Raw genomic sequence first — 25236 nt, 5'->3', positions numbered from 1 at the left:
AAATAGGCGGACCACCAGGTGGAAGAGAGAGAACTGTACCAGCAAAAACACGAGTGAACATGGCGCGTGGCTGCCTCGAGGCTCTGCCCTAGCGCCGGAAGTAGGGGAGAAGTCTGCCGGTCTGGGGGCAGGGCCTGGAGCCACAAACCCAATCACCGGACTGAATCACCCCGCGAGGAAGAAGGCGGAGCCTGCCGACCTGGAGACGGGGTTGTGCCGGAGACGGGGCGGAGCCTACCTGGGAGGCGGGGCCTTGGGTAGCTGTCTGCAGGCTGGGGAGCCGAGAGTGAGGGAGCTGAGCTGGGGAACTGCAGTTAGAGGGGATGGGGGCCTGCAGCGACTGAGGGTCTGGCGTATGGCAGGGATCCCGGGAAAAGGCGTCTCTGGAAGTGTGTTGTTTTTTCGGGGTTCCTGAGGACCTCGCAAGGCGAGGAGGACGAGTTTAGGAAGTATCGAGGTCCGGTGGCCCCAGAGGGCAGGTGTGCACGGCGCCGATTGGTTTCTCAGCGTGACTGCCGAACGCGATTGGGAGGTCGAGGGGCGCAGGGTGGGGCCTGGGCGGGGGCGTCCTTATGGATCCCAGTAATTCTCGTGGTGCTGTGCTGCAATGATGATGACTACGGTGAGGATGGTACAGAGCACCATTGCTGCGATGCCCACCGCCAGGGAGATGAAGGAGAAGTTCCGGGCCTCGCGTGAAGCGATCTCGGCCGACACCATGTCTCCGCGGGCCAAGGCCGTGCGCACCTGCGGGGGAAGGGTGGAGGAAGGTCGTTTAGAGCTGTGCTGCCTCGCCAGCACGCCTCAACCCCCTCTAAGTGCTCCTCCGAAGGCCCAGGATTCCCAAGGAGTAAGAAAAACGAGTGAGCTCCCCTTCCCAGACGCCACCTCTTCCCCCATTCCCACCTGCACTGCCTTGAAGATGGCGATTATGCCCGTAGGCCAGAAGCAGCAGATGGTGGTCAGCACCGCGATGGGCATATAGTCGTGTGGAGGGCGCCTTGGCTCCAGCAGGGCCAGCCCAGGGCCCTGGGGTGGCGGGGGAAGTGCAGAGGTTACTCCTGTTCCCCCTGGGGTCCCGCCTGCATAGGGCTGTGGGAAGAAGTTTGGGCGGCGAGGATGTCAGTCTGACCCTTTCTGAGCCTATCAATGTTTCTCATCTTGGCAGAGAGATTTTTAAAGCACAATTCTTTTTTCATTGCTTCTCAAAGAAGCTTATCATCCACTAGGCTTCCAGGACACCCATAAATTCAACCTACGTCCCTCTCCTCCCTTCACTGCTGTCATTAATCTCATGTTCTTCGGAGCCTCCATACTCCCTCCCCCAGGGAAATTCCCTACCAGCTCTGCCCTGGCCTCCCCTAACTCCTTCAGTCCCAGGCTGCTTCTCCCTTCTTTCTACCTCCCTTGGTTCCCAGATTTCATTTCTCCTCCTCCCTCCAGGCTGTTTCTTTCTTTCAAATCTCTGGGCCTCTAGGCCCTGTTCCCCCTCCCAGCCCTGATCTTTGACCACAACTGACCCAGGCACCCCTCTCGCCTTCACACACACATTCCCAGGCCTTGCCCCAGTCCTTCCTATCTCTAGGCCTTGCCCCTGGAACGCCGCCTGGTTCCCTGGCCTTGTTTCTCCATCCTACCGTCCCCCAGTATGTCCCCAATTCGAGGTCCTGTTCCATCATGCCTCCATCCCCCTCTTCCCTGGCCCCTGTGCACCCCATACTCACCGTGCCCACCGGGTAGACCGGCACGTAGGCAGTGCAAGGCTGCAGCTGTAAGGGGTAGCCAGGGGCCACGTAGCCTCCCAGTGGCAGTGTGCCTACAGCCCCCGTGTGCGTGGGCACCACGAAGCCCGGGGCCTGGGCAGTGTGAGAGGGCGCCGGCGGGGGCGGGGCGGCGGCGGCCGGCGGCGGCGGGGGCAATGGGCCCTCGAAGCGAGTCTCCTGCAGGTAAGGGTCGGGTGGCATGCGGGGCAAGGTAGCGCAGCCGGGTGGGGGTGCCCCAGCGGCCGGGCCGGGCGCGGCGTGGTGTGGAGGCCGCGGCAGAGTGGCGGAGGATGAGGGACCGCGCTGAGCAGCAGCCGCAGAAGCCAGGCCGCCTGCCCCTAAGCGTGGGAGGGTGGCTGTGCCGGACTGGTGGTAGTGGTGGTGGTGGTGATGGTGTGAGGAGGGGGTGGTCTGTGGGGGCGGGGCGGGGGGTTCGGCCGGGGGCTGGGGGGCATTGTAGGGTGGTGGAGAGGTGTGAGGGACTGAGTCCGAGAGGCCTGGGACGGTGAGCAGTGGAGAGGACATGGGGAGAAATAAGACAGACAGGACATAAGGAAGAGGGTAGTGGGACACAGAGAGGGTCAGGGATGGAGAAAGTTAATGAGACAGGAGAAACCATCTGTCCTTCTTGGAGCAGGGGAGGGGGAGTTTCTAGGCCATCTGCCCCCCTTCTTCTTTTCAATCTAGTTTTGAGGTCACCACCCTCCTTTGCTCCTCTTCCTTCTTCAGCAACATGCACACAGCTTTCACCTGCAGACCAATATCCTCTCCTCCTTGGTTTATGCCTTCCTTTGGGATTGCCTGTCTGAGCTAGTCCTGTGTGTGCCCATGTATAGCTATGCTGCACCACCTTAACATGTGCTCAGTTCAACAGTTGTATATACGTGTAGAATAACATGTTCCTCTCTGCCGTTCCTGCAGTGGGCAGGGGGTGCCCTAGACTCTGGGAATCTCAGTACCCTTTTTACAGCAGATAAAGAAGGATCCTAGGGATTTTACTCCCCCGAGAACCCCCATCTGATCATGTCTCCCTATTTCCCCACTGAATGTCTCCATTCAAACCAGTGTCATTTGTCCATCTGTCACTCCCAATGATGCTATCCATGCAGGACCTGGCTGATGCTAAGCCACTTTTGTACTTTCCTCACCCTCTCAACCTGACCCCTGCCCATGTTGCTGGCAAGGGGTCGAGGATGAGACTGGTAGGAGGAAAGGAAGAGAAGGGAGGGGTATAGAAAGAGGTGGGGGTCTTGGGGGCATTGAGGGCTGTATAGAAGGGGAATGAAATAGAACCATCCTTTAGGAAGGGGTAAGGGAGGGTGTTGGGGCCAGAGGTTGGGGCCAAGGGTTGGGGGAGAGTCTGGAGACGCTGGAGAGGGTGTGAGGTTTTGTTTTTTACCTGACTTTTCAGATGACATGCCTATGGTCTCTCTGGGACTGGGTCGCTGCACCTGGAGTCGGGGTCGCCGTCTGGGACCGGAGTCTGGGTGCGCAGATTGCGCAGCTAGCAGCAGCGCAGAGATGGAGAGATGAAGACAGAGGAGAAAAGGGGGGACGTGGGGCGGAGGGAGAGCAGGGAGGGGGGGAGCTTAAAGGGACAGAGGCAAGGAGGGGAGCTTTAGATGTACCCCCACTCGGTTTCTCTCTGCTTTGGATCACTTCTCTCCTCCTCTCACTCTGGCATTCAGGCCCCCAGTTTGGGCTCCCTTGGCGTTGTCATGGAAACAGGGAGGCAAGCAAGACCAGGCATGGCCGGGTGGAACTAAGGGAAGGAAGGAGAAAATTCTCTATAGAGGCTTCCCCTCCAAGACTGGCTGTAGTGATTATATTGTGGGAGGAAGGGAGCAGGTGCTCAGTGGATTCAATACTCCAGTTTGCGCACCATCAGTTCTTCCCCTCCTCAGGTTCCCTCTGAGTCCCTGCAAGGTTCCAAATCCTTGGCCCCAGTTTACCCTACTCTAGGAAAGGTAACTACTGTGCATGGGAGAGAACTGTGTGCAGAGGTGAGACCTGCAGTGGCCTGAAATATTCCCACAGTTGTGGCCTGGGGTGAATCCGGAGGTAAGTGGGCGGCTCAGGTCTTCATTAGATCAGAGGTAGTTAGGCCTGCGGGTATGGGTGGGGAAGGACAGAGGAAGCTTGGGGAATGTATGGATACCCTCCTGGAGTGAAGGAGCTGAAGCCCTTTGGGAGAAGGAGGGGATGATTCAACTATTCATTTCTGGCAGCTCGGTTTGGGAATGAGTGCTTGGTCCTCCTTCCCCCTTGATTATTGGGCTTCTTAGAATTCCTGGGCTCGCTGGTGTTCAGAGCCATTCTCTAAATCCCAGCCCTGCCAAGGCACAGCGCCGCCTTCTGAGTTGACCTGGAGGCACAGCAGTCTTTATTTGCTTATTGCATCTTGGGAGAACATAGCTGGGGAGATGAAGATAGGCTTACAGGAGTTAGGCTTTTTGTAAAAACACAGCCGGAATCATTACTCCTTCCCAACCCTCCCACCTTCAGACTAGTGTGTACTTCCCAGCCTCCACGTGAGGCAGTTGCTCTCCCGGGCTGTGTCCCTCCCCTCTGTGTCCTAGCGGGAGGTAAGTGGGGGGCTCAGCTATGGCAGAGGCCCTCGCCTGGGCCAGCCCTAGGCCCCAGATATTTAGATCATGGCCCCACACCGGTCGCTGTGGTTTCTAAGGCGTTAGCTCCTGACTACCTGCCCTCATCCCATCCACAGTCCACACAGTTCCGGGTGCAACTGGTTTTATTGGGAGAGACTTTAGTCCGGCCGTGGGTAAAATTGTAGTATTTCCAGAATGTCTCGCCTGGCTTTGGTACATCTGCTTATCAATAGGCGTTCAGAGATAGAAAGAGGTATGGCTTTAGTGCATTTGAGCCATTCCTCAGGGGTGGAGAGAAGTTCATCTCCATATCAATGGGTAATTACCTAGGCAACGAGGGCTTACCTGTACCCGTGAGGGGAGGGGAAGGCCGTTTTTTGCTTCTGCTGGAGCAGGAAAGAGAGACTGTCCGGGACTGCAGTTTGTGAGCAATAAACGGATTTTAAACTTCATTTCTCCCTTTGACTTATTTCGGTTTTTAGAGGTATTTTGCCCCGGCAATTCCTCTCCCGGGACTTAAACGGGCAAAGACCTTGTGAACGGAGGGAGGGGTTCAGACAAGCTGCGAAGTTCTTTTCTCAAAGGAAATGTCTTTAAATACTAGGTAAAAGTAACAGGGGCACCTAGTTATCAGTAGGGATCACAGGCACAGAGGTGCTGGACGCGCGGAGTTCAGAAGTGTGGACCGGGCTGGAGACTGGTTTGGGAGCCGCTCCCAGGAGCTCCCAGGTAAGGTTCTGGATTATGAGGGTCGTTCAGGTTCAAAGACTCATAGAAGCCACGCGAGCGTGAGTCAGCGCTGCCCCAGGGGCCCTCCGCCCCTTGGAGGTGTGTAGTATATGGGGAGTGGAGTGGAGTAGGGCAGCAGAAACTAGGCCAGCTGCACTTTTAGCTCGAGGGGCCTCGAGGACTCTCCGCGTGTCTGGAGACAAGGGCACTACAAGCACTTTCGAATGAAGAGTTGTAAGACGCTGACCTGGGGCAGGTGGGCGGGCCGGCTGGGTTGGAGGGGAGGGATCCGCCTGAGCTGGCTTCTGGCTTCATCTGGCGTTAAGACGAAATGCGAACTGCTTTACCCAGTGTCTCCCAGCGCCCCACAGGGGGAAAAGAAATTCGTGTCCGCTCTGGAGCCGGACGCCGGAATTGGGCATCGGGGCCAATCAAGGCTGGGAAATCGGACCCTTGGGTAGCTGGTGCCGCAGGGGCTGGAGAGCCTCTCGATTCCCAGAACGTGTTCTTCCTCTCCCCCCCCCTGTCTAAATGGATCGCTCCGCCTATTCCCTCCCCCGCTCCTAGGCCTCAATAGAATGTTCCAATGCCCCTCCGGTCCTGGGCCTGCTTTACGGGGGACGCTCGCACGGTTGCCAGGGAAAGCCCCGGACGTGATGGCTGAGCGCGACCCCAGCAGCCTCCCCTCTCCCATCAGTCTTTCCCCTGCGCGCGCCCTCCTCACACCCTCCCCCACTGGGTTTCAGACTGGGGAGAAGTAAACAGCCGGCGGAGCTGGGCTCACGAACACAGGCCAGGTGGGAATTTGCACTTTCAGGGACCTGCGCCGCTGCTCTGGGTCTTACTTGTAAGACCCCGGGTCGTGGCATGGCTGGGATGATGCGTTAGGAAGACCAGACGAGTCCCTGCTGAGTTGGGGGCAGGGCTTCTGGTGAGCGCTGGTGGGTCTGCGAGGTCTGGGGGTATTTGTGAGGAGAGGACTAAAGTTAAAAGTACGCTATTTTGTGACAAGGACCTATTGTGGGCACAGGCGGGGGAGACTTGATTGGCGGGCGTGTGTTCCGAGGGGAGGGGGTGTTGTCATCTCTCTCACAGGCCCTCATCGTCCCTTCTCAGGCGGGAGCATGCTGGGGCCGGGTCCGGGGCTCCTCCCGGCGGGGCTCCTCCTCCTGTTGCCGTTCCTGACCTTGCTGCTGCCCGCAGCCCCCGCGCCCCACCGCGCGTCCTACAAGCCCGTCATCGTTGTGCACGGGCTCTTTGACAGCTCGTATAGCTTCCGCCACCTGCTGGAATACATCAACGAGGTCTGGCAGGGGACACCAGGTTGTGGTGTGTTGGAGGTGTCTCAGTGGCCAGGGAGGGAGAATGGGGAGCTGAAACCTACCCCTCTGTGCCTGCCCAGTTCCTTGGGGAGCTGATGCTGGTGTGGGGAGAGATGAGATCCCTGGTTCCAGAAGGGCACAGTAGGCATGTGGACGCTGGCCAGGGGGTGGTGAGGAGGGGCTTCATAGTCCATCCCTGTTTGAAGCATTGCCCCTTTCCCACAGACACACCCTGGGACTGTGGTGACTGTGCTCGATCTCTTCGATGGGAGAGAGAGCTTGCGGCCCCTGTGGGAACAGGTGCAAGGGTTTGGAGAGGCTGTGGCCCCCATCATGGCAAAGGCCCCTCAAGGGGTGCATCTCATCTGCTACTCCCAGGGTAGGCACCCCCCCCCTCTAACTCTTAAGCCCGCCCTATCCAAGGCTTGATCCTTATCTGAGGGACACATCATAGTGTCCCCTTTTCTGAACTGAATTGCTTCAGCCAGAGCCCTGGTACCTGAGTCCTCCTTTGCTGACTTCCCTCAGCACCTATGTCTTACGTTTGTCTTTGTCTGGAACAGGATGGAAGCTCCCTGCACCACTGCTCCCTTTCCCCATTACCCATGGTTTTTGGACATAAGAGATAGTGGGGCAATAAAAAGCACTGTAAAATCAGAGTCAGGAGACCCAGAATCTAATTCTGGCTCTTACTCACATGATGCGTAACCTTTTGCCGCAGGATCTGCCTGCTTTCTCTGGGCCTGTCTCCTTTATATACATTGGAGGTGGGGGTGGAATGGGGAGGCTGTTGGCTTGGGTGTCCCTGCGTCCCTGCTCAATGTGGTGTTCTGACTCCAGGGGGCCTGGTATGCCGGGCACTGCTCTCTGTCATGGATGAGCACAATGTGGATTCTTTCATCTCTCTCTCCTCTCCACAGATGGGACAGTATGGAGGTGAGTGGGCACTGTGGGCTCCATAGAGGGCCCTAGGTTTTGGTGACATAAAGGTTTGGGGCCACATGGCACTGTTGTTCTTTTGCCAGATACAGACTATTTGAAGTGGCTCTTCCCCACCTCCATGAGGTCTAACCTCTACCGAATCTGCTATAGCCCCTGGGGCCAGGAATTCTCCATCTGCAACTACTGGCATGGTGAGTAGAAGATGCCAAACTGGGGCCTCCATGGAGAGGGCACCCTGGAGGGTAGGGCCTGCTGCTCCCACCTCTAGCATAACCAACAGCAGTGATAAAGATGATAACTTACATCTATTGAGCATTTACTGTGTGACCAGGCACTGATCAAAATGCTTCATGTGTATTACACTATTGCCTCAGAGAGTATAGTGTGGTGCACAGGTTGGCAAACTTTTTCTTCAATGGGCCAGATAGCAAATATTTTTGGTTTTGCAGACCACATATTCTCTGTCACATCTACTCAATGCAGCTACAGTAGTGTGAAAGCAGCCATACAGCATATGTAAATAAATGATTGTGTCTGTGCTCCAATAAAAGTTTATTTACAGAAACAAGCAGTGGGCTGGATTTGGCACATAGGTCATAGTTTGCAAACAGCTACTGTAGTTTTCTAGACCTGGAAACTGGGCCCAGACTACTTGGGTTTAAAGGTGACTCTGATGGATGACTTTGGGCAAGTTGCTTGACCTTTCTGTTTTCCTTATCTGTAAAGTAGTAATATAGTACCTATCCTACAGGGTGGTTGTGTGGATTAAGTTAATGAATGCAATGTACTTTGAACAGTACCTAGCATAGTAGGTGCTAAATAAAGGTGTTACCTGTCATGTTTATAATTATTATTGTTATTGTTACTATTTTATTACTATATACCTTGTCTATTGCTGTAGCCTTCTGATTGGCCTTCCAGTCCCCCAGTCTTGTCTCCCCTCCCTGCCTCTTTATCTTTCTAACTGCTGTTCGTACCCAGATCCCCACCATGATGATTTGTACCTCAATGCCAGCAGCTTCCTGGCCCTGATCAATGGGGAAAGGGACCATCCTAATGCCACTGGTAAGACCCCAGGCTCCTACGTGGGTCCTGTTTTCTGCATTTCTGACTCCCTATGTTGCCCTTTCCAACCTGGCCTGACCCCTGTGACTAACTCAGCCTCTCTTATTCCCACCCTGCAGCATGGCGGAAGAACTTTCTTCGTGTGGGCCGCCTGGTGCTGATTGGGGGCCCTGATGATGGTGTTATTACTCCTTGGCAGTCCAGGTAATAAGGGACTATATGGCTCAAAGATTGGCTGAGGACACCCTTGCTGTCTCCACCAATCCTTATCTCATGCCTAAAACTGGCCTTTCTTTCCCACTGTTCAGTTAATGCACCCACCCTCCATTTATCTTGTCACCCACGACCAAAACCTGGGAGTCATTCCCCAACTTCTTGTGTCTAGCCAGTCACTAAATCCTGCTGACTGTACTTCCTTCTTATCCCTTCTACCCCTGCTTTGTAAAGACTTATAACATTGAAATAATTACAAATTCATAGGAAGTTACTTGGTGAAGGGGGGACCATAGTAAACATAATGTTCTTCATGTAATTGTAGATTAATGATAACAACAACAACAAAATTCATAGGAAGTTGCAAAGATAGTTTAGAGAGGCCCTGTGTATCCTTTGTCAAGGTTCCCCAATGATTGCATCCTGTGTTAACTATGGCACACTACAAAACCAGGAAATTGACATTGGTACCACATGTGTGTATAGTTTCATTTTATCACATTTCCTACCACCTCTTTTATGTACCTGGACTTCTGTAATAACCTCCAGGCTTGTCCCCTCTATCTTATTCATTAGGATAACCCATGGCTCTATCACACTGTGTTTATGCCTCTGTTGCAGGTCATCATGAGTGATCGAAATGTCACCTGAACTACTTTAGTCACTCAGCAAATATTTATTAAGCACTGCATGCTCAGGCACTGTTCTGGACTGTGGGGGTGCAGTGGTAAATGACAGAGAAGTTCTTGCTGTTATGTAGCATACATTGCAGTGGGGGGGAGAGATAATAAATATAGATATACATATCAGGTGTTAATAAAACAAGGCAGGGGAAGGGATCAGAGGATGCCTGGAGCCTAATTTTAGACAATGGCCAAAGAAGTCTTCCTGGACCAGAGTTGCCATTTGAGCAGAGACTGAGGGAAGTGTGGGAAGGAGTAGTGTAACACTCTGGGGAAGATGACCGAGGGTAAAGGAGTAGTACTTGCAAAGGTCCGGCGGGGCAGGTGTGAGGAAAAGGAGACCAGTATGGCTAGAGTACAGGGAGCTGGGGAGAGGGTGGGAGAGGAGGTGAAAGAGATAGCAGGGAGCCAGGTCTATTGAGCCTTTGTATGACAAAGTAAGGCCCTTGAGTTTTTTTCCCTAAAATATACATAAAATTTATCATTTTCAGTGTTCAGTTCCATGCATTAAATACATTCACATTCTTGTGTAATCATCACCACCACCTGTCTCCAGAACTTTTTCCTTTCCCAGACTGAAACTCCACACCCCTTAGACTTAACTCCCTGACCCTGCCTCCCCCTAATCCTGGGCAACCATGGTCCTTGATTTTTTATTCTGACATGGGAAGACATTGGAGGGTTTTGATTGAAAGGAGTAACATCCCATATAATAGTAAGGGATGGGATTCATTTATATCTCATTTTTAACCCATGAAGATAGTAACAGCTCATGGCTAGATAGCCCCTTTTACATCCCAAGGCACTATCCTAAGTACTTTCAAAATAAAAATCATTTAATCCTCACAATAGTTACTATTATCCTCACTTGACATGAATGGAACCTTAGGTGCAAAGAGAGGAAATAACTCGCCTACCTTCGGAGAGTTAGTAAGTGGTGAAGTCAGGCTGACTTAACCACAATGTTTTACTTCCTCTCTACAGAGGAGGTGTTTTTAATGTAGGACAAAGAAGATAAGTAATGTGCTCAATCCTTCACAGTGCAGAGTGTTCAACAGAGCTGGACTTCAAATCCACGTCTGTGTGCCCCGACTGCTCTCCTACATCTTAGGAAATCTAGTTCCTCGAACATGGCCTCAGCCCAGCTCTCCCATGTACCTAGCTGTGCCTCACTGCTGTGCTTTTGCTGTTCTGTTTACTTGGGACAGCATTCCCCAGTCCAGGGGTCATTGCTGGGAAGCCTTTATTGATGCTCCAAATAGGACATCATATTGATGTCCAAAGAGGACAGCAGTGGCCTGTCCTCTTTGCTTCATAGCCTATTGGGCGTAACGCTATTAGCATTTGTTCAGTTATTCATGGCCAGTGTTCACTCAGTGCCCATGCCAGTTAAATATTCATTAAAAATTTTTAAAGACCTTTTTATTTTGAAATAATTTCATACTTAAGAAGTCACCAAAGAATACAAAGCAATCTTGTATACTCTTCACCTACATTTCCCAAATGTTAACTTTTTACCATGTTTACATTAGCATCCTATATATATAGTCTGTGTGTATGTGAGCCCTTTTAAAGTAGGTTGCAGACATGTCTCTTTACCCCTAAAACTTCAGCTTGGCAGTGTCCATTTCCTATATTGAAGATATTCTTTTACATATCCACAATACAATTATTAAAATCTGGAAGTTAACATTGATGTGGTACTCGATAGACCTGACTCAAATTTTTTCAATTGTCCTTACAGAAAAAAAAATCCAGTGCAAGATCCAGCCCAAGAACATGCATTGCATTTAGTTATCATGTCTCTTCAGTCTCTTTTAATCTGGAATACTTTCTCAGTCTTTGTCCATTACATTGATATTTTTGAAGAACATGGTCCAGCTGCCTTGTAGAATGTGCTCCAGGTTCGGTTTGTTGCTATTTCCTCATGATTAGATTCAGGTTATATGTTTTTGATGGGAATTCTGCAGAAGTGCTGCCATCTCCCGTGCGTCAGCTCATGAAGTATATGGTATCTCATGATTCTGCCCCCTGGAAGTTAAATATTGTGAATGTCCTCTTTGCTGCCTGTCTCCTCATCAAGCTGTGAGTTTCCTGAAGGACCCTAGCCCACCTCGATTTTCTGCAGCTCTCCTGGTAACCCGCCCCCACTTGCTCCCATCTCTTTGTAGCTTCTTTGGGTTCTATGATGAAAATGAGACGGTCTTGGAGATGGAGGAGCAACTGGTAAGCCCCTGGAATTACTTTCCCTTTCTTTGCACTAGCCCACCTCAGTCTGTAGCCTTCCCTGCCTGCTGCCTGACCCGTGAGCTGAAGGGTTCATCCGTGGGGAGGGGGCCTGGGACACCAGCAGGAACTCACTTTGTCTCTCACTGTGTCTTTCTTCCATGTCCCTTCTCCCACCCTAAAGGTTTATCTGCGGGATTCTTTTGGGTTGAAGACTCTCTTGGCCCGGGGGGCGATAGTGAGGTGTCCAATGGCTGGGATATCCCACACAGCCTGGCACTCTAACCGTACCCTTTATGAGACCTGCATTGAACCTTGGCTGTCCTGAGGACACTTCCAGGAATCCCTCAGGAATTCCCCAGCCCAGAGACCAAGTGGTGGCCGTGGAAAACAGATGTCAGGCTGTGGTGTGCCTGTGACCACCTCATTGCTCCCACACTGCTCCACCAGCCAGGGCTCCCAGGATCCCCTCTGCTCCTTCATGAATGACAAATCCTGGTCTCCTCCCACCTCATGCTCTCTCTTTTGGGGGTTGCTCCATCCTCTGTCATCCTCTGAAGGCTGAGGTTGCGAAGTGAGAAACCAGGTTTTTAACTTGTGGGTCCTCCTGCTGCTGCTCCATCTCTGGATGTATCGGAGGAGAATCCAGCCCCTGCCTGCCACAGGGGTCTCCTTCCAGGCCACTCAGGACACTGTTAGTTTCTGTTCTCCCCATGTGCCCTTCTCCTCTGAACTCCCCTTTCATCAGCCCTCCTAACCCCAGGAAAGTCTACCCATGAAAGTGGGGTTCTGAGGCTCCCCTATGGGGACAGTTCCATTCTTGAAGTGTTAGTGTTGGGGAATATCTGTGGCCTGCGAGGCCCATCTCAGGTTTGGGGATCCCCCAGTCCCTATGTTCAGTGTTGGGGTACCACCTGGGAGCCTAGTTTCTTCAAGGCCCCAGCCCCTCTTTTAGCTACCCTTGAATGGATGTTAACCCCTGTATTTATGGAAATAAAGTTCAATTTCCTCAGTGTGGCTTGGCTTATTTCCAGGTGAGGGGCACCTGGCTCCCCAAGGAGGGTGGGGATGGAGAGCCTGAGGCCTGGGTGCCCAGATGCCTGGTCTGGTGTGGGACCCCCTTGGTGTTTCCGTTCTCTCGATACCCATTCTATGTGGGTTCCTGATTCTCTGTGGGTTCTTTCCTGCTGAAGACAATTCTCTTCCTGTCACAGCCTAAGATTGGGGGGCTGAACCCAGGGCTCCAGTGGTTTGTGCCCCAGCCTCATGGGTGGAATGCGCCTGCCACCCCCAGGCTAGACAAGGGGGCTAAGGGTCAGGGTGGGCATTTGTTGCACCCCTTTTTGACCTTTGTCGAACTCTGTAGGCCAGAGTTGGGTGAGGGGCTGGACAATGAGCCTCCTCTTCCTTGAAAGGAGGAATTTCGGTGGAGACAATAGGGCCCTGTCTGCTCTGTATGGGGGTGGTGGTGGCTGACTCAACTCTGTTCCCCTCTAGGCCCTGACAAATGTCATCAAGAAATGGGGGCAATTTTCCCCTGTTGCCCTGGGCTGCCCACCCCTGCTTCCTTTGTGATGACTTGCCCTCCTTTCCTCAGCTGATCTTGCCTCTTCTCCCATGGTCTGATCCTGCTTTGTTCTCTGCTTTGATTTCCAGACCCTCAATACTCCCCCAGAATTTGTTCATTGAAGGTGGGTGGGCAAGGGCCAGGGATACTGGGGATATTAAAGCAGCAGCAGCCTTTGGTGAGTTGGGGGTTCCAGAACTAAGGGGTCTCAGAGGGTTGGGAAGATACCTTTCGGGGGCCCTTTGCCGGGGTGGTAGTGAGGGTAGTGGGACTCGGACCCCACTGAGCAGATCAAGCTGGTGCTGTGGAGGAGGCCTGAGGGAGGGGGCGGGAATGGGAGGACTGTGTGGCCCAGCCCCTCCTCTCCTTTGCTGCTGCCCAGCCCGCCCACCAGTCTGAGTTGCTGCTGCTGAGACTGGTCTGCCTGGAGTCTCCAGGAGAGGGAAAGACAGGTGGGGAGAGGAAGTCAGCGGGGAAAGGGTAGGGGCCGCTCAGAGCCTTAGAGCGAGTGTGAGTTGGGGGGTGCTGTGGGAGGGAGAGGTGTGAGTATGTGAGGGTAGTAGGAATGTGTTTAAGGTGTGAGGCTGCCAGGTGCATGGGTTTGTGTGTGAGGTATGAGGAGTGTAATGGTGAATATCTGAAGTTCTGAAGGTAGGAAAGTTAAGGTAGAAGAGGGCTAGTTAGAGATGTTAGAGATTGATCATGTTAGAGAGGGTCACGAGGGGAGGTTAATGTGTCTGGAGGGGATTTGCAGGGAGGGTGTTAGGATGTGACTGATGTGCTGAAGGAAAGGGTGGTGTTAGTTCAGTGTACACACAGATGCAGATGATCCTAGTGGCTAGTGCAAGTGTGTACAAATCAACGTTTTGCTGCCCTTTAAGGGCACCAGCAGACTGCTCTTGGAGGGACTGGAGCTGGAAAAGTCCATTAGGACAGGGGAAGGGCCTCCTTTAACCGCTTCTTGCCTGCAGCTGGCAGAGCCTGGAGTCAAGGAGAATCATGGGGTCCAGGGATGAGCTGTGCACTCTCCTAGCCGGACTCTCATTCTTCCTGCTACTGATGTCAGGCGAGGGGGCCAAGGGTGGACCCCTCAAAGAGAGGTGACAACAGAGGGGGCGGGACCAGGGACAAAGGCTTCATGAAACCTTCTGGGGAGGCGGTTTGGCTTCACAGGGGGCAAAACAAATTATGCTTAGAATGGGGATGAGGCTGTCACTTCGAGGGAGGGCTGGACCTCAGTAGAGCCTTGAGGGAAGTGGGACCCCTGGCTCTCCAGGGCCTGGCCCACTCAATTCTCTCCTTTCTCCTGCATGGGTGCAGCCAGGGGATCTGCTCCAAGCAAACATTGGTGGTCCCGCTCCGTTATAACGAGTCCTACAGCCAACCGGTGTATAAGCCCTACCTGACTTTGTGCGAAGGAAGGCGCATCTGCAGCACCTACAGGTGGGGGAATGGGGAGTCTGGACTCTGAGGTTTCTCAAGGGGAACCCTAAGAACCCAGGCCAGGACCCACATGCCAATCTCCAGCTGGGCCCTGTGTTCCAGGACCACGTACCGCGTGGCGTGGCGGGAGGTGAGGAGGAAGGTGCAGCAGCCCCACGTCGTGTGCTGCCAGGGCTGGAAGAAGCGGCATCCGGGGGCGCTCACCTGTGACGAAGGTGAACCTGGGTCTTCCCAGGCCTGGGGGTGGGTAGCGGGCTGTTGATCCGGGTCTGAACCCCGCTTCCTCCTCCCGCAGCCATCTGTGCCAAGCCCTGCCTGAACCGCGGCGTGTGCGTTGGGCCAGAGCAGTGCGAGTGCGCCCCGGGCTGGGGGGGGAAGCACTGTCACGTGGGTGAGTCAGCTTGCCCTCCTCGCGCGGAGATTCCAGGGCCTTCCTACCCACGGGGGGCGCCCGCTCCCACCCCCACCCACTCAGCCCCTGCCTCTTTCCTGTAACTAGACGTGGATGAATGTAGGGCTGGCGTCACCTTTTGCTCGCACCATTGCCTCAACACTGCAGGCAGCTTCACCTGTGGCTGTCCCCGTGGCCTGGTGCTGGGCCCCAACGGGCGCACCTGCACAGAGGGGGACCTGGAGACCCCAACCAGTGCCAGCATCCTCAGCGTGGCAGGTGAGCAGGTGGGAGCATGAGCCGAGGGGAGGGCCTGGGCCGGCAGCAGTGCCGGGGCTGTGGTCAAGTCCTCCTTCGTCCCAGTTCGAGAAGCAGAACCTGATGAGAGCGCCCTGAGCTGGGAGGTCCGTGAGCTTCGAGCACGGCTGGAGCGGCTGGAGCAGGTGAGCCTAGGCACCTGGGGCCAAGACCGCAGGGTTCCCGCCCCTCACCAGCACCCCAAGGCTTCTTTTTCTTCGTAGTGGGCCGGTCAGGCTGGGGCCTGGGTCCGAGCGGTGCTGCCTATGCCACCCGAAGAGCTGCGACCTGAGCAGGTGGCTGAGCTGTGGGGCGGGCACGACAGAATCGAGTCTCTCAGCGACCAAGTGCTGCTGCTGGAGGAGAGGCTAGGTGCCTGTGAGTCCTCATGCCCGTCTGCTGAGACCCCCATCCCTGGCAGCTGGCTCCGACTCTTTCAGACACTTTTCCCCAGTTTAGTTTTCTCTTTTCCCAAAACCTTCTCCAACACTCACTCTTCCCACACTGTCCCAGCTACCCACACATCACTACCCTTTTTTCTGGTACCCTTCCCCGATCCCTGTGTTCCACTTATTGTCAGGTTAGTGTCGAGTCTCTACAGTGCCCATCACCCACTCCAAGCTGGAGGCAGCCCCAGAAATCCACAGTTCACAGCCAACTAGCCTGCCTGTCTCCTTGTCATTAACCAGGCTCCTGTGAGGACAATCGCCTGGGCCCAGGCCTCAATCGGCAGCGATAAGGAACCTCTGTAGAGCCTCTGCCCCCTAATTTATACAGAAACTGGACCCACTAATCCTCTGGGATTGGCCAGATGGGGAGCTGCAGATAAGGTTATTTGCCACAAGGAGGAATGAGCAATGGAATCCTCTGAGCGCTGCAGAAAGGAAGGCGGGGGTTTGTCTTGGCCAGCTCCTGAGCCTTTCAGAGCAGACTGCCTGAGGAAGAACTGCTTCAACTCCTTAACCAGTGCAGCCAGAAAGGACCAAGATCTCTCTCTCAATCTTTATTCTCAGTTTCTTGCTGTTATCCAGATAATTAATAAAAAACCAACCACGCAAAACTCGGTCCCACCCTCTCCTTTTGCTCCCAGCCCACATTCCCAGTTGTGGGCACAGGGTGGGAGGCAGGGAGTGGCTAATGCCACAGGGGAGGAAATGAAAACTGGCTCAGAGGGGAAGCCTCAAAAGAAAGAGAAATAAATTAAAAGCCCTCCCATCCCCTCCAGTCAGGGTTCAGTTCCTTTCCCCAACTCCTCAGTGAGCAGAAGTGATACAGCACCTGATGTCTGCCTCTTCCCCTTGTATCTGGTTAGAATGGTACAGCAGGGCTACAGGGGGCTGGGTTGGGGCCAGGACCACTGAAGAACTGTACCACGGAGATGGGGGAAGCAGAAATGTGAAGCCCAAACTGGTGTCCAGGAGTGTGCTCAAACCTGGGCACGGATAATGATGAGACCTCTGACTGAAAAGAATCCAGCCTCAACTAACAGGAGGCTCCATGGGAGGGAGGCTGAAGGTTCTGAGGAGCATTCCCAGGATGAGCCTGGGGGAGTGTTCCAGGCATCAGCTTCCAGCCACAGCATGAATCCACTGAATCCATGGACTTGGGATGGGGTGGGGAATTGTTCCACAGAATGGATGAATTCACTGGCCAATGTGGGGTGGAAAGGAGAGAAACCCACAAAGAAAGGGTTCACGGGGGACAGGACCCTTGTGTAGGCTGAGCCACTGGAGATGAGGAGGAGGTAACTGTCCCACAGACAAGATGGCACAGGAGGTGGGTGGGGGTCAGAGTGGAGACTGTACTGAGGCAAGAGACCATTAGGGGAACTGGGAAGGGGCAAAAAGCAGTGCTGTGTCCACATTCACTTCAGAAGTTGAAGATTCCAAAGAGGAGAACAAGTGGGGAGAGGGGAAATGAGATAGAGGGTTGGCCCACTGGGCTGGTAGGTGTGGGGAGGCAGGTGACAGTAGATGAGAGGGGAGCTCAGAGCTCGGCCTCACCCACCCCTCCAGGCTTCTTCAGATAGTCACCACCACCCCAGCCATCAGTGGAGATTTCTCGGAAAACAGTGAGCATGGAGTGCCGGACTCTGTCAGCCAGACCTGGGACGTCATCTGGTGTCAGCCCTTCTGTGGGCACTGGGGGCAGCACCCGAACCTGACATCGCCCTGGGAGGGGGTAAGCACCATCATGGCCTGTCTACCCAGGCCTTTGCCCACAGGTGGGGCCCAGTTTCTGAGCTTTTCTACTCCCATCCTCAACCTTTCAGTTCTCTTCCTCCTACTCTGAAAAACCTCCCATTTGCCAGCTGCCACCTGTTCTCTGAGGCCCTCCTGCACAAAGCCTTTCTCCAACCCCAGTCCAGACACGCCCTCAGCAGCTTCCAGCTCCCATCGTATAGGTTTAGCATTTCCTGCTGAGTGTTATTCTAGATGTGCACACACAGGCCTTATCTTTCCTGCCAGACAGTAATGCCCCTCAGGGGGACCACCCCTCTGGCCTCTCCCATGACGCTTCTGCTGTCCGCCACCCCCAGATCCGCTCAGGGCCTTACCTGAAGTAAAGCGGCGCTCCTTCTTGCAATAGAAGTCTTGATAGGAGGACATGACTATGGGGACAATGGGAACCTGGCGGGGGGTGGGGGGGGAAGCAATCAGCTCACAGCTCCCTTCTGAGGCCCCGCATGACAAACCTCTGCCAAGAGAGGAGGGGCTGGTGAAGGACTGGGGCTTAGTGGCAGAAGGGGAAGTAGTATATCACCTGGGCCTGTACGGCAAGGTGGAAGGCGCCCCGCTTGAAGGGCAGCATGGAGCCGTTGTGATTTCTTGTGCCCTCAGGAAAAACCCAGACCCGCACCTAGGGAAGAAAGAGTCAAGGAAGACACATACTTATGCAGAGGTCAGAAAATGGTTCAGTGCTGTAATGGGACTTCTGAGGCCAACTGGCTCTGCATATTAGTTTATTTACAACTGTTTTACTCCATAACCCCTCAACCCCCATTTCTGCAGTGTGACTCACATCCTGGGTTAGCAGGGTCTGGGCGACTTCAGACATGACACTGATGGCATCTCCAGTGCGCTTCCGGTCGATGAAGATGACTCCTGCCAGCCAGCAGGCCAGCCCGGCAGAGCCGGCCCACAGTAGCTCCCGCTTGGCAATGGGCACACAGCGGCCTGGCAGTACCTCCATCATCCCTAAAGCAGAGGTGGGGTGGGGTGAGGATCAGGATGCAGGCAGAGTATCATGAGGGGTAAGTCATCACCCACATTACTAGGGACTGGAAATAAAGGAAGGATACTCGGGGAATGAGTGACTAAAGGTTTATCACCTTCTTATGAGGGCAGCTCTACCCCAGGAAAGAAGGCCTGGGAGTGAGCAAGGGGGCAAGGCCCCAGAAGAGGAAGAGTTGAGGACCTCAGGGGAGGAAATTCGGGGGAAGGTTCCAGGAGGAAGGGTATGGCTGGGGGGAGGTGTGCCCTATGAGGGTCTCACCAAGCAGGTCGAGGGAGCTTTGGTGGTTGGAGACGACAACGTAGGGCTGTGAAGGAGGGAAGTGGTGAGCCCCACGCACCTCCACTCGGATCCCGTACAGGTATTTGACGTGGAGCAGCATCAGCCGCAAGATCCTGTGGGGTCACGGCAAGGGGTTCCAGCGGGACCCACTGACATCCACTGGCATGCCTCAGCTACCCCCACTCTATTACCTCCCTGGGCATGTTTGCAGTCCTCTCCCCTAACTTTCTCCCTGGGCTCACTCAGTCTCTCCTACACCACCCCATCCTCCCCATCCACTGCGTGCTTCCAACCCTTAGTTCCTTCATCACCCAACACCCCTCGCCCCTCACTTCATGTTCTCAACGTTGCGTCCTCGCACAGCACACACAGGGATAGCTAGCACAGCCAGGAAGAGGATCCAACCATTGTAGAAGGCCATCTTGAAGAAGTACTTGGCACTGGGGCTGCAGAACCACAGGGTGGGCAGCAGGAAGAGCAGCAGCAGGAAGAGCAGCAGCAGCAGTGTCCATGCCCCTGGCCACAGCTCCATTCTGGCCACCTGCAGGGGGCACAGCAAGGGGCGTGGGCCTGGCTCCTGGGGCAGCTGGGCAGGCAGGATTTCGGGGGCTGTCAGGACAAGGGCCAGAGACACAGGACGGGGCCAGAGCTCCCGTGGAAACTGGCCCAGGATGCCTCTCTAGAAAGGGGGCAGCAGTGGGGAAGGAGCTTGGGCTGCTCTTCCACCCTCTTCCTGAAGGCTCCAGATACATTCAGATAGATAGGAGACACCAGAAACAGACCTCCACAGCTCAGAGACATGGTAATGAAAAGACAAAAATGATAATAGCTAACACCTGTAGCTGCTAAGGGTCTTACAGTGGTCTGTGCTGTCCAGCGTGGTAGCCACCAGTTACGTATAGCTGCTGGGCACTTGAATTGTGGCCTAATCTGAATTGAGATGTACTGGAAGTGTAAAATACACATAAGTTTTCAAAGACTTTCAATGAAAAACAGAATGTAAAATGTTCCCATTAATATTAATAATTTTTTATATTGATTACATTTTGAAATTATAACCTTTTGGACATACTGGGTTAATAGAGTATATTACTAAAATTATTTTCACTGTTACATTTTACCTTTTTGATATAACTACCAAAAATTTAAAAGTCATCTATGTGGCTTGCATTATATTTCTATTGGACAGGCCTTGTCTGTATACCAAGGGTTTGCTTAAATACGAACCACACAATTTACATTTTATAGGAAATAGGCCGAAAGGTTAAATAACTTACCCGAGGTGATACGGCTCCTAAGAGGCACTTCTAGCTTAAAACTAGGCAGATTGTGCTCCTAACCACTCAGTTGCACTGCCACCTGTAGGTATATGTACAGGTGTGCACAGGGCAGCCAGCAGTTATAATGAAAGTGACAAAACACCCAGACATTCTCAAGGGCTGAGGAGCAAGAATAAAGGCCCTGTCACTAATGCAAACACAAACACAATCATACAAGGACTGACCTGTTCACACATATACACAAGTTTATAATCACACCCAGTGACAGATAAAGGAATGTGAACGCATACTTAAAAAAGCGCTCTCCACCCAGGCAGCCCCAACCCCCATGCCCCATTCCCAGGTAAACCCCTGGACATACCAGGAGTAGCTACATCCATCAATTCGGCCCCCCAAGACAGGCAAACAAATCCTACTGTCCCCTTCCCTCCCCTGCAGTGACACTGGAGGCAACTTGGTCAGGCAGGTACACCATGTACCCCGTGAAAAAAGGAGGGTTGAGAGTGAAAGAGACATCACACCACCTGTCCTGGGAGGGGAAAAAGCTCAGGAGGAAGAGGCGCAGGCTCACAGACTCTGCTTTCAAGGCTCTTCCTCCTTCCTCCACTCTACCCCACTGCTGGAGGCCGGTCACAATTCACAAAAAGGGTGTCCAGGCAAATACCTATCACTCTCAGCAAGGCTAGAGGCATTGCCTTCCAGTGACAAGAAGGTCTGTGCTCAAAGGTAAGCCCAGAGCCAAGAGTGAAGCTATACAGGAAACAGGTGATAAAGGAAATACGACAAGGCAGGCTTTCCGAGCTGCTCCAGCCCATTGCCCCTGCAAGTTCAGACCAGGTTTCCCCGCTGGACTGTTAGCAACAGGCTCTTGACTCTTCCCCTCCTTCCAGTCTTCAACATGGCAACCACAGAGATTTTCCTGTAACACAAATCTGAGCATTTCCCTGTCTTGCCTAAAGGCCCTTCCTAACAAGCTGACTTCTGCTTACATCTTTGGCCACATCCCCACAAAAAAAGTTTTGCCCCAAACTGATTTACTTCAGTTCCTCAGACACACCATGATTCTTCACGTTTCTGTGCCATGAACATGCTGCTCCCTTTGGCTGGAATGTCCTTCTGTTGCTTCTTTACAGCTCTGTGTCATGTTTTGGAGGTCTTCCTGAACCTCCCCAGGCCTGAGTTTTCATTATACTTTTATCTTGGTCACTGGTTCTTAAAGTGTAAAAATGAAAATCCTTGGACCTCACTCCAGATCTCTTCAATCAGAAATTCTGGGCATTGGGCCCGTTGATCTGTGTTTTAACAAGCCATCTAGGTGAATCTGAGGTGTGCATGAGTTTAAGAACCACCAATCTTGACACCACAGTGGGTGTAATTGCTCACTGCCATTTCTGTTTCCCTCCCAAGTCTGTAAGCAGCTTGAGGATAATGAGTCTGTCCTATTCCCAATACTCAGGACAGAAAGAGGCAGAGAAGGTGCTCAATAAATATTTGCTAAACAGATTATAAGTCTCCATCCATACCCACACAGTCATAATGACAGAGAAGGTGGCTTTGATCTTAAATCAGATACTACCCTCCTGAGGACAATTAACTATGAAAAGGCACCAAGAAAGCAATGAATACACCAAGTCTCACAGTCACCACTTCTGGATACACACATACAGTATGTGGTCTCAGTAAAGGAGGGCAACAGCAATCAAGATGGCACATACTGTCTCACACACAAGAGAAACATACAGAGTGGGGATTAACACACCACCAGGGAAAGATGCTGGTGTCATCAAATACATGACAACAGTGAAAGAGTAGGGGACAAATAATGCGCATGGCAGGGCTGACCCTGTGGCATGCGTTAAATTCCAACTGATCCTAGCCACTGGCGAGATACTGTGTGTGAAGGGACATAGGCCAGGGAAGTTAGCAAGGTAAGGCATAGGGGATGGTTATCTGGGGACATGGAGGCTGTTACCTTCTCTAATATGTGACATTAAGTGATCCTCTCCATAGCAGAAAGGTCCAAGGATTTATAAGCACAATGGAGTGCCAAATGCATTAATGAGCATACAGTTCACAAAATACACTGCCAGTAAAATTAAGAAATAGTATGTGCAACCAGAAACACACATATTATGGCCATGTTACATCAGCATATCATGCGAAAGGTCACATATATGTGCAATGTGAACCATGACTGGGAAAATACATGCAGCAAACAGGTCAATCCGATCACAACATGAGTGTGCGCTAATCAGCTAAGCTACGGGATCCCACATGAAGACACCGCGTGTGATGGGACTGTGGACCTGAGAAACAAAATCAGGTATAATCTTTACAAGCTAAAATAAACATGCAAAAACATAAAATGTGCAAGAAACATGAGACCATGTTATAGCTGCAATATAGGAAGACACACACTTGAGCGTTTCAAGACTGGAGGTGAGACATGGACATAGGACATGAGAATGGACAATTCTGATGGGAATTACCATGTAATTTTTCCAGCCTATGGATAAGCATAGGGATAATCTAGCATCACGCAAGCCATTAACATATCGCAGGCACACAAACTCACTGTGAAAACATGGCCCCCCAAAGGCATCTGTATGTCAGTAAGGATCTAGCAGTGTGAAAGGCCACTGAGAAACAAGAGGTTCTGTGCCTACGTGGAAAAAGATGTCTGAGGGCATTCCTAGGAAGCAAATCTGGGGGTAAGGAGGGCAACAAACCTTCTCTAGGCCACAACCCCCTAGGAGTCGTGTGGGGCCAAAGGGCAGGAAAAGGAACTGGGGAAAGTGTCCGTGAATTCCCTCTCCAGGACTGCCTGTCCACACCCCTATCCCAAATTCACAGGGTCTCCACCTCTCCTCCCTCTTGTGTCTCTTCCATCTTTCCTCTCAGGCTCCCTCTCATTTCTCCAGCAACCCTCTCCCCAGTCGGTCTTTTTTTCCCCAGCAACCCTCTCCCCTCTCCGCCCTCCCAGACCCAATCTCTTCCATCCCCTCCTCCACGTCCCTTTCATCACCCTCCTCCCACCTCCTCCCACCCCCTTCCCGCCCCCACCTCGGTGGGGTGGGGGGCCTGGGGGGCTGGCCCCCTCCCCAGCCAGGCTGCGGCAGCGGTGGTGGCGGGTGGCTGTCTCTGCCTCGGTCGGGGTGTCGGTGCCAAGGGGGCGACAGGATTTGGGGATGTCCTATCCCCGGCCGATGTAGGGGAGGTGAGATTGGGAGGCTGGGCCCATAGCGGTAGTAATGGTAAGGGGTTGTCCCCCCAGCTCCCTCCCTTCCTCCCTCCCTCCGGTCTCTGAGGGCTGGGGCTGCCAATGCCGCTATTCCCCCACCCCTTCCCAACGCCGGCTGGCTTCCGGGGATGGCCAGGAAGTAGGGGGCGGTGATGAGCGGCCTGTTTTGCCAATCGCCTCCCAGGGACCCAGGCATCTCCTCCCGACAAGTACGAGTCTCTTGCTAGCTCCGCCCCACGAGAGCTCGACTGGGCTGCCTTCTCTGCCTCCAGCTGCATTTTTTCTCTCCAGCTCCCTTTTGGCAGTCACGGCTTGTGTGTCCCTTGGTGCTGTATGCCTTCCTTGACCCATTCCTTCTCATTCTCCATCAGCTCTCCTCTTACTTGGTCTCTTTTACTTTTTTTTTTTCTTTCCCTCTTAACTCCCACATTTGCTTATTCTTTCCTACTTACTCCAACACCGTCTCCCATTCAATTTCAGATATTTACCAAGCACCTACTATATGCCAAGCACTGAGTTGTTCCTTTTCTCTTCAGGACTCCATCTCGACGCACCTCGTTCTCCAGCCCTCTTGACTGGTCTCTGCCTTTTGTGCCCCCGGCTATCTCCCAGCAGTCCAGCCTCCTCTCCCTGCCACTGTCCTTCATGTTCTTTTAACCTCAGTACTTTTTCTTTACTAGTTCCTTCCTTCCTATCTGCCTTCTTAATCACCCAAGCTGAGACAACTCCTCTCCCCAACATAGAATCTAGGGGCATCTTTTCTTCCAGTGGAAACTGGGCATTAGGGTTGCTTCCTTTAAAAAAATGAGTAAGAATACTGAATCCTCTGGGATGAGCATACCTCCTTAATTTCTGCAGCCATGTATCTGCTCCCTCTCCAATCCCTGATCCTCTCTTCCCTATACTCCCATTATCCCTTTACCGGGATCATTCCATCACTCCTTCCTTGGTCTCCACCTCTTTCTCACAATAACCTTGTTGCTAAACCTCTACAGGTGTGCTTGAACCTTCACCTCCCTTGCTGTCCTGGCAACTCCCAACTTCCACTTTTCCTCAATTGAGTCACGTGGGCCTTTTATCTGGGTGTTAACAGCCCTCAGGCTACGTCTGCCCCCGCCCTCAGACACACTTTCGCCCGGCACGAGTTTACATGACTTAAGTAATAGAATATAAAGGACAGTGTAGTACGTAGACTGTTACCTAGTTCCGCTCCTTGGGCTACAGTGAGCGTCACTGACTGTAGAAAAGTCCTAAAGTCACACAAAAGGCCCAAGAAGCTCTGAAGTAGCTTGCGGAAGTCCCAGGGGTCTAGCTCTGGAGGAAGACCCTGTTCTCAAAAAGGAAGGGGCGGGCCTAAAAAGGGGTGGGTTTTGCCCATTCTGCACCCACTTAGGGGTGGAACTGGGCCTTTATTGCTTTTAAGGTTTAAAGCAGGACTGAGATCAACTCTGTTCCACTTCAGGTCACATTAAAAAAGGGTGGGCCATCAGTTCTGTAAGTCACCTAGAGAGGGGTGGGCTGAGTCGTCCAGCCGAGGGAGACGGGTTAACACCAGCGCCACAGACCGCTGCTCGCACCACCTAAATGTTGACATAACCTCAGTTCTTCGCCCTTCTTCACTAAGAGGGAGGTTCTACTCTCTACGTTAGCAAAGGAGGCCGAAGCCATTTTGAACCCTGTAACCCCAGTATTTGCTCTTTTCTCTGAGCTCTCTTCTCCTGTCTCGGCCAATCATGGGCGAAAGAAATGGCTCAATCATCCGAGAGAGATCACAGCCTAGGACCCGGATGAGGTCGAGCCTAGGCCTTTGAACTCCAAATCCCACCAATTGTAGTACAGTCACCATGGCGACAAGATAGAGGTGCAGGGGGTGGGATCAGGAAATGCTCAGTCCTCATAGGATTAGCTCACCTCTTCCCGCCCCCCCTGCTGCGCACGCGCATTTTCCC

General features: G+C 52.9%; 3 protein-coding genes across 25 annotated transcripts; 2 read left to right on the top strand and 1 right to left on the bottom strand.

Annotated features, from left to right (window-relative positions):
• The first annotated feature begins 584 nt into the window (after nucleotides 1-584).
• On the top strand, nucleotides 585-12564 carry PPT2 (palmitoyl-protein thioesterase 2). Of its 10 annotated transcripts, XM_037005091.2 has the most exons (10): nucleotides 3341-5335; nucleotides 5919-6032; nucleotides 6218-6405; nucleotides 6649-6802; nucleotides 7264-7359; nucleotides 7449-7556; nucleotides 8347-8430; nucleotides 8550-8634; nucleotides 11498-11552; nucleotides 11737-12564. In XM_037005091.2, the coding sequence occupies exons 3-10, from the start codon at nucleotides 6226-6228 to the stop codon at nucleotides 11878-11880; spliced, it is 906 nt and encodes a 301-aa protein (XP_036860986.1). In that variant the 5' UTR covers nucleotides 3341-5335; nucleotides 5919-6032; nucleotides 6218-6225; the 3' UTR covers nucleotides 11881-12564. The 10 variants fall into 10 exon arrangements, 9 of the variants coding, with proteins under 9 accessions (XP_036860982.1, XP_036860981.1, XP_036860984.1 ...); XR_005057766.1 differs by lacking the exons at nucleotides 3341-5335; nucleotides 5919-6032 and adding an exon at nucleotides 585-863 and having other exon boundaries at nucleotides 11410-11552; XM_037005087.1 differs by lacking the exons at nucleotides 3341-5335; nucleotides 5919-6032 and adding an exon at nucleotides 585-863 and having other exon boundaries at nucleotides 7455-7556.
• AGPAT1 (1-acylglycerol-3-phosphate O-acyltransferase 1) lies at nucleotides 11254-24987 on the bottom strand. Of its 9 annotated transcripts, XM_017654890.3 has the most exons (9): nucleotides 23110-23245; nucleotides 20044-20125; nucleotides 19625-19711; nucleotides 19099-19307; nucleotides 18746-18879; nucleotides 18272-18447; nucleotides 18014-18109; nucleotides 17808-17880; nucleotides 16239-17421 (listed from the first exon to the last, which is right to left on the bottom strand). In XM_017654890.3, exons 4-9 carry the CDS (start codon nucleotides 19296-19298, stop codon nucleotides 17237-17239), a joined length of 864 nt encoding a protein of 287 aa, XP_017510379.1. In that variant the 5' UTR covers nucleotides 19299-19307; nucleotides 19625-19711; nucleotides 20044-20125; nucleotides 23110-23245; the 3' UTR covers nucleotides 16239-17236. The 9 variants fall into 9 exon arrangements, with proteins under 9 accessions (XP_073081027.1, XP_017510379.1, XP_017510382.1 ...); XM_073224926.1 differs by lacking the exons at nucleotides 16239-17421; nucleotides 20044-20125 and adding an exon at nucleotides 11254-11357 and having other exon boundaries at nucleotides 23110-23404; XM_017654893.3 differs by lacking the exon at nucleotides 20044-20125 and having other exon boundaries at nucleotides 23110-23401.
• On the top strand, nucleotides 12772-16089 carry EGFL8 (EGF like domain multiple 8). Of its 6 annotated transcripts, none has more exons than XM_037005094.2 (8): nucleotides 12772-13297; nucleotides 14091-14219; nucleotides 14440-14562; nucleotides 14647-14777; nucleotides 14858-14953; nucleotides 15062-15232; nucleotides 15317-15396; nucleotides 15475-16089. In XM_037005094.2, the coding sequence occupies exons 2-8, from the start codon at nucleotides 14119-14121 to the stop codon at nucleotides 15910-15912; spliced, it is 1140 nt and encodes a 379-aa protein (XP_036860989.1). In that variant the 5' UTR covers nucleotides 12772-13297; nucleotides 14091-14118; the 3' UTR covers nucleotides 15913-16089. The 6 variants fall into 6 exon arrangements, with proteins under 6 accessions (XP_036860989.1, XP_036860987.1, XP_036860990.1 ...); XM_037005092.2 differs by having other exon boundaries at nucleotides 12772-13571; XM_037005096.2 differs by lacking the exon at nucleotides 12772-13297 and having other exon boundaries at nucleotides 13891-14219; nucleotides 15475-15628; nucleotides 15940-16089.
• Nucleotides 24988-25236: the final 249 nt, after the last annotated feature.

The sequence above is a fragment of the Manis javanica genome, chromosome 16 (genome assembly GCF_040802235.1).
Source record: "Manis javanica isolate MJ-LG chromosome 16, MJ_LKY, whole genome shotgun sequence".
In the NCBI taxonomy this organism is placed as follows: Eukaryota; Metazoa; Chordata; class Mammalia; order Pholidota; family Manidae; genus Manis; species Manis javanica.
Note: the sequence above shows the minus strand (reverse complement) of the source record. Positions and strands in the feature narration are given on the sequence as shown.

Bases quoted from the DNA above. Each gene is read 5' to 3' on its own strand.
- PPT2 (XM_037005086.1), top strand. From the start codon at position 608: ATGATGATGACTACGGTGAGGATGGTACAGAGCACCATTGCTGCGATG. The intron at 6,803-7,263 runs GTAGGCACCCCC...TTCTGACTCCAG, and splicing joins TCTCATCTGCTACTCCCAGG to GGGGCCTGGTATGCCGGGCA. The intron at 11,553-11,736 runs GTAAGCCCCTGG...CCCACCCTAAAG, and splicing joins TGGAGATGGAGGAGCAACTG to GTTTATCTGCGGGATTCTTT.
- EGFL8 (XM_037005094.2), top strand. From the start codon at position 14,119: ATGGGGTCCAGGGATGAGCTGTGCACTCTCCTAGCCGGACTCTCATTC. The intron at 14,220-14,439 runs GTGACAACAGAG...GCATGGGTGCAG, and splicing joins GGTGGACCCCTCAAAGAGAG to CCAGGGGATCTGCTCCAAGC. The intron at 14,778-14,857 runs GTGAACCTGGGT...CTCCTCCCGCAG, and splicing joins GGCGCTCACCTGTGACGAAG to CCATCTGTGCCAAGCCCTGC.
- AGPAT1 (XM_037005085.2), bottom strand. From the start codon at position 22,648: ATGCCTTTGGGGGGCCATGTTTTCACA. The intron at 18,880-19,098 runs GTGAGGGGCGAG...GTGACCCCACAG, and splicing joins CGCAACGTTGAGAACATGAA to GATCTTGCGGCTGATGCTGC. The intron at 18,110-18,271 runs GTGAGTCACACT...TTTCTTCCCTAG, and splicing joins AGACCCTGCTAACCCAGGAT to GTGCGGGTCTGGGTTTTTCC.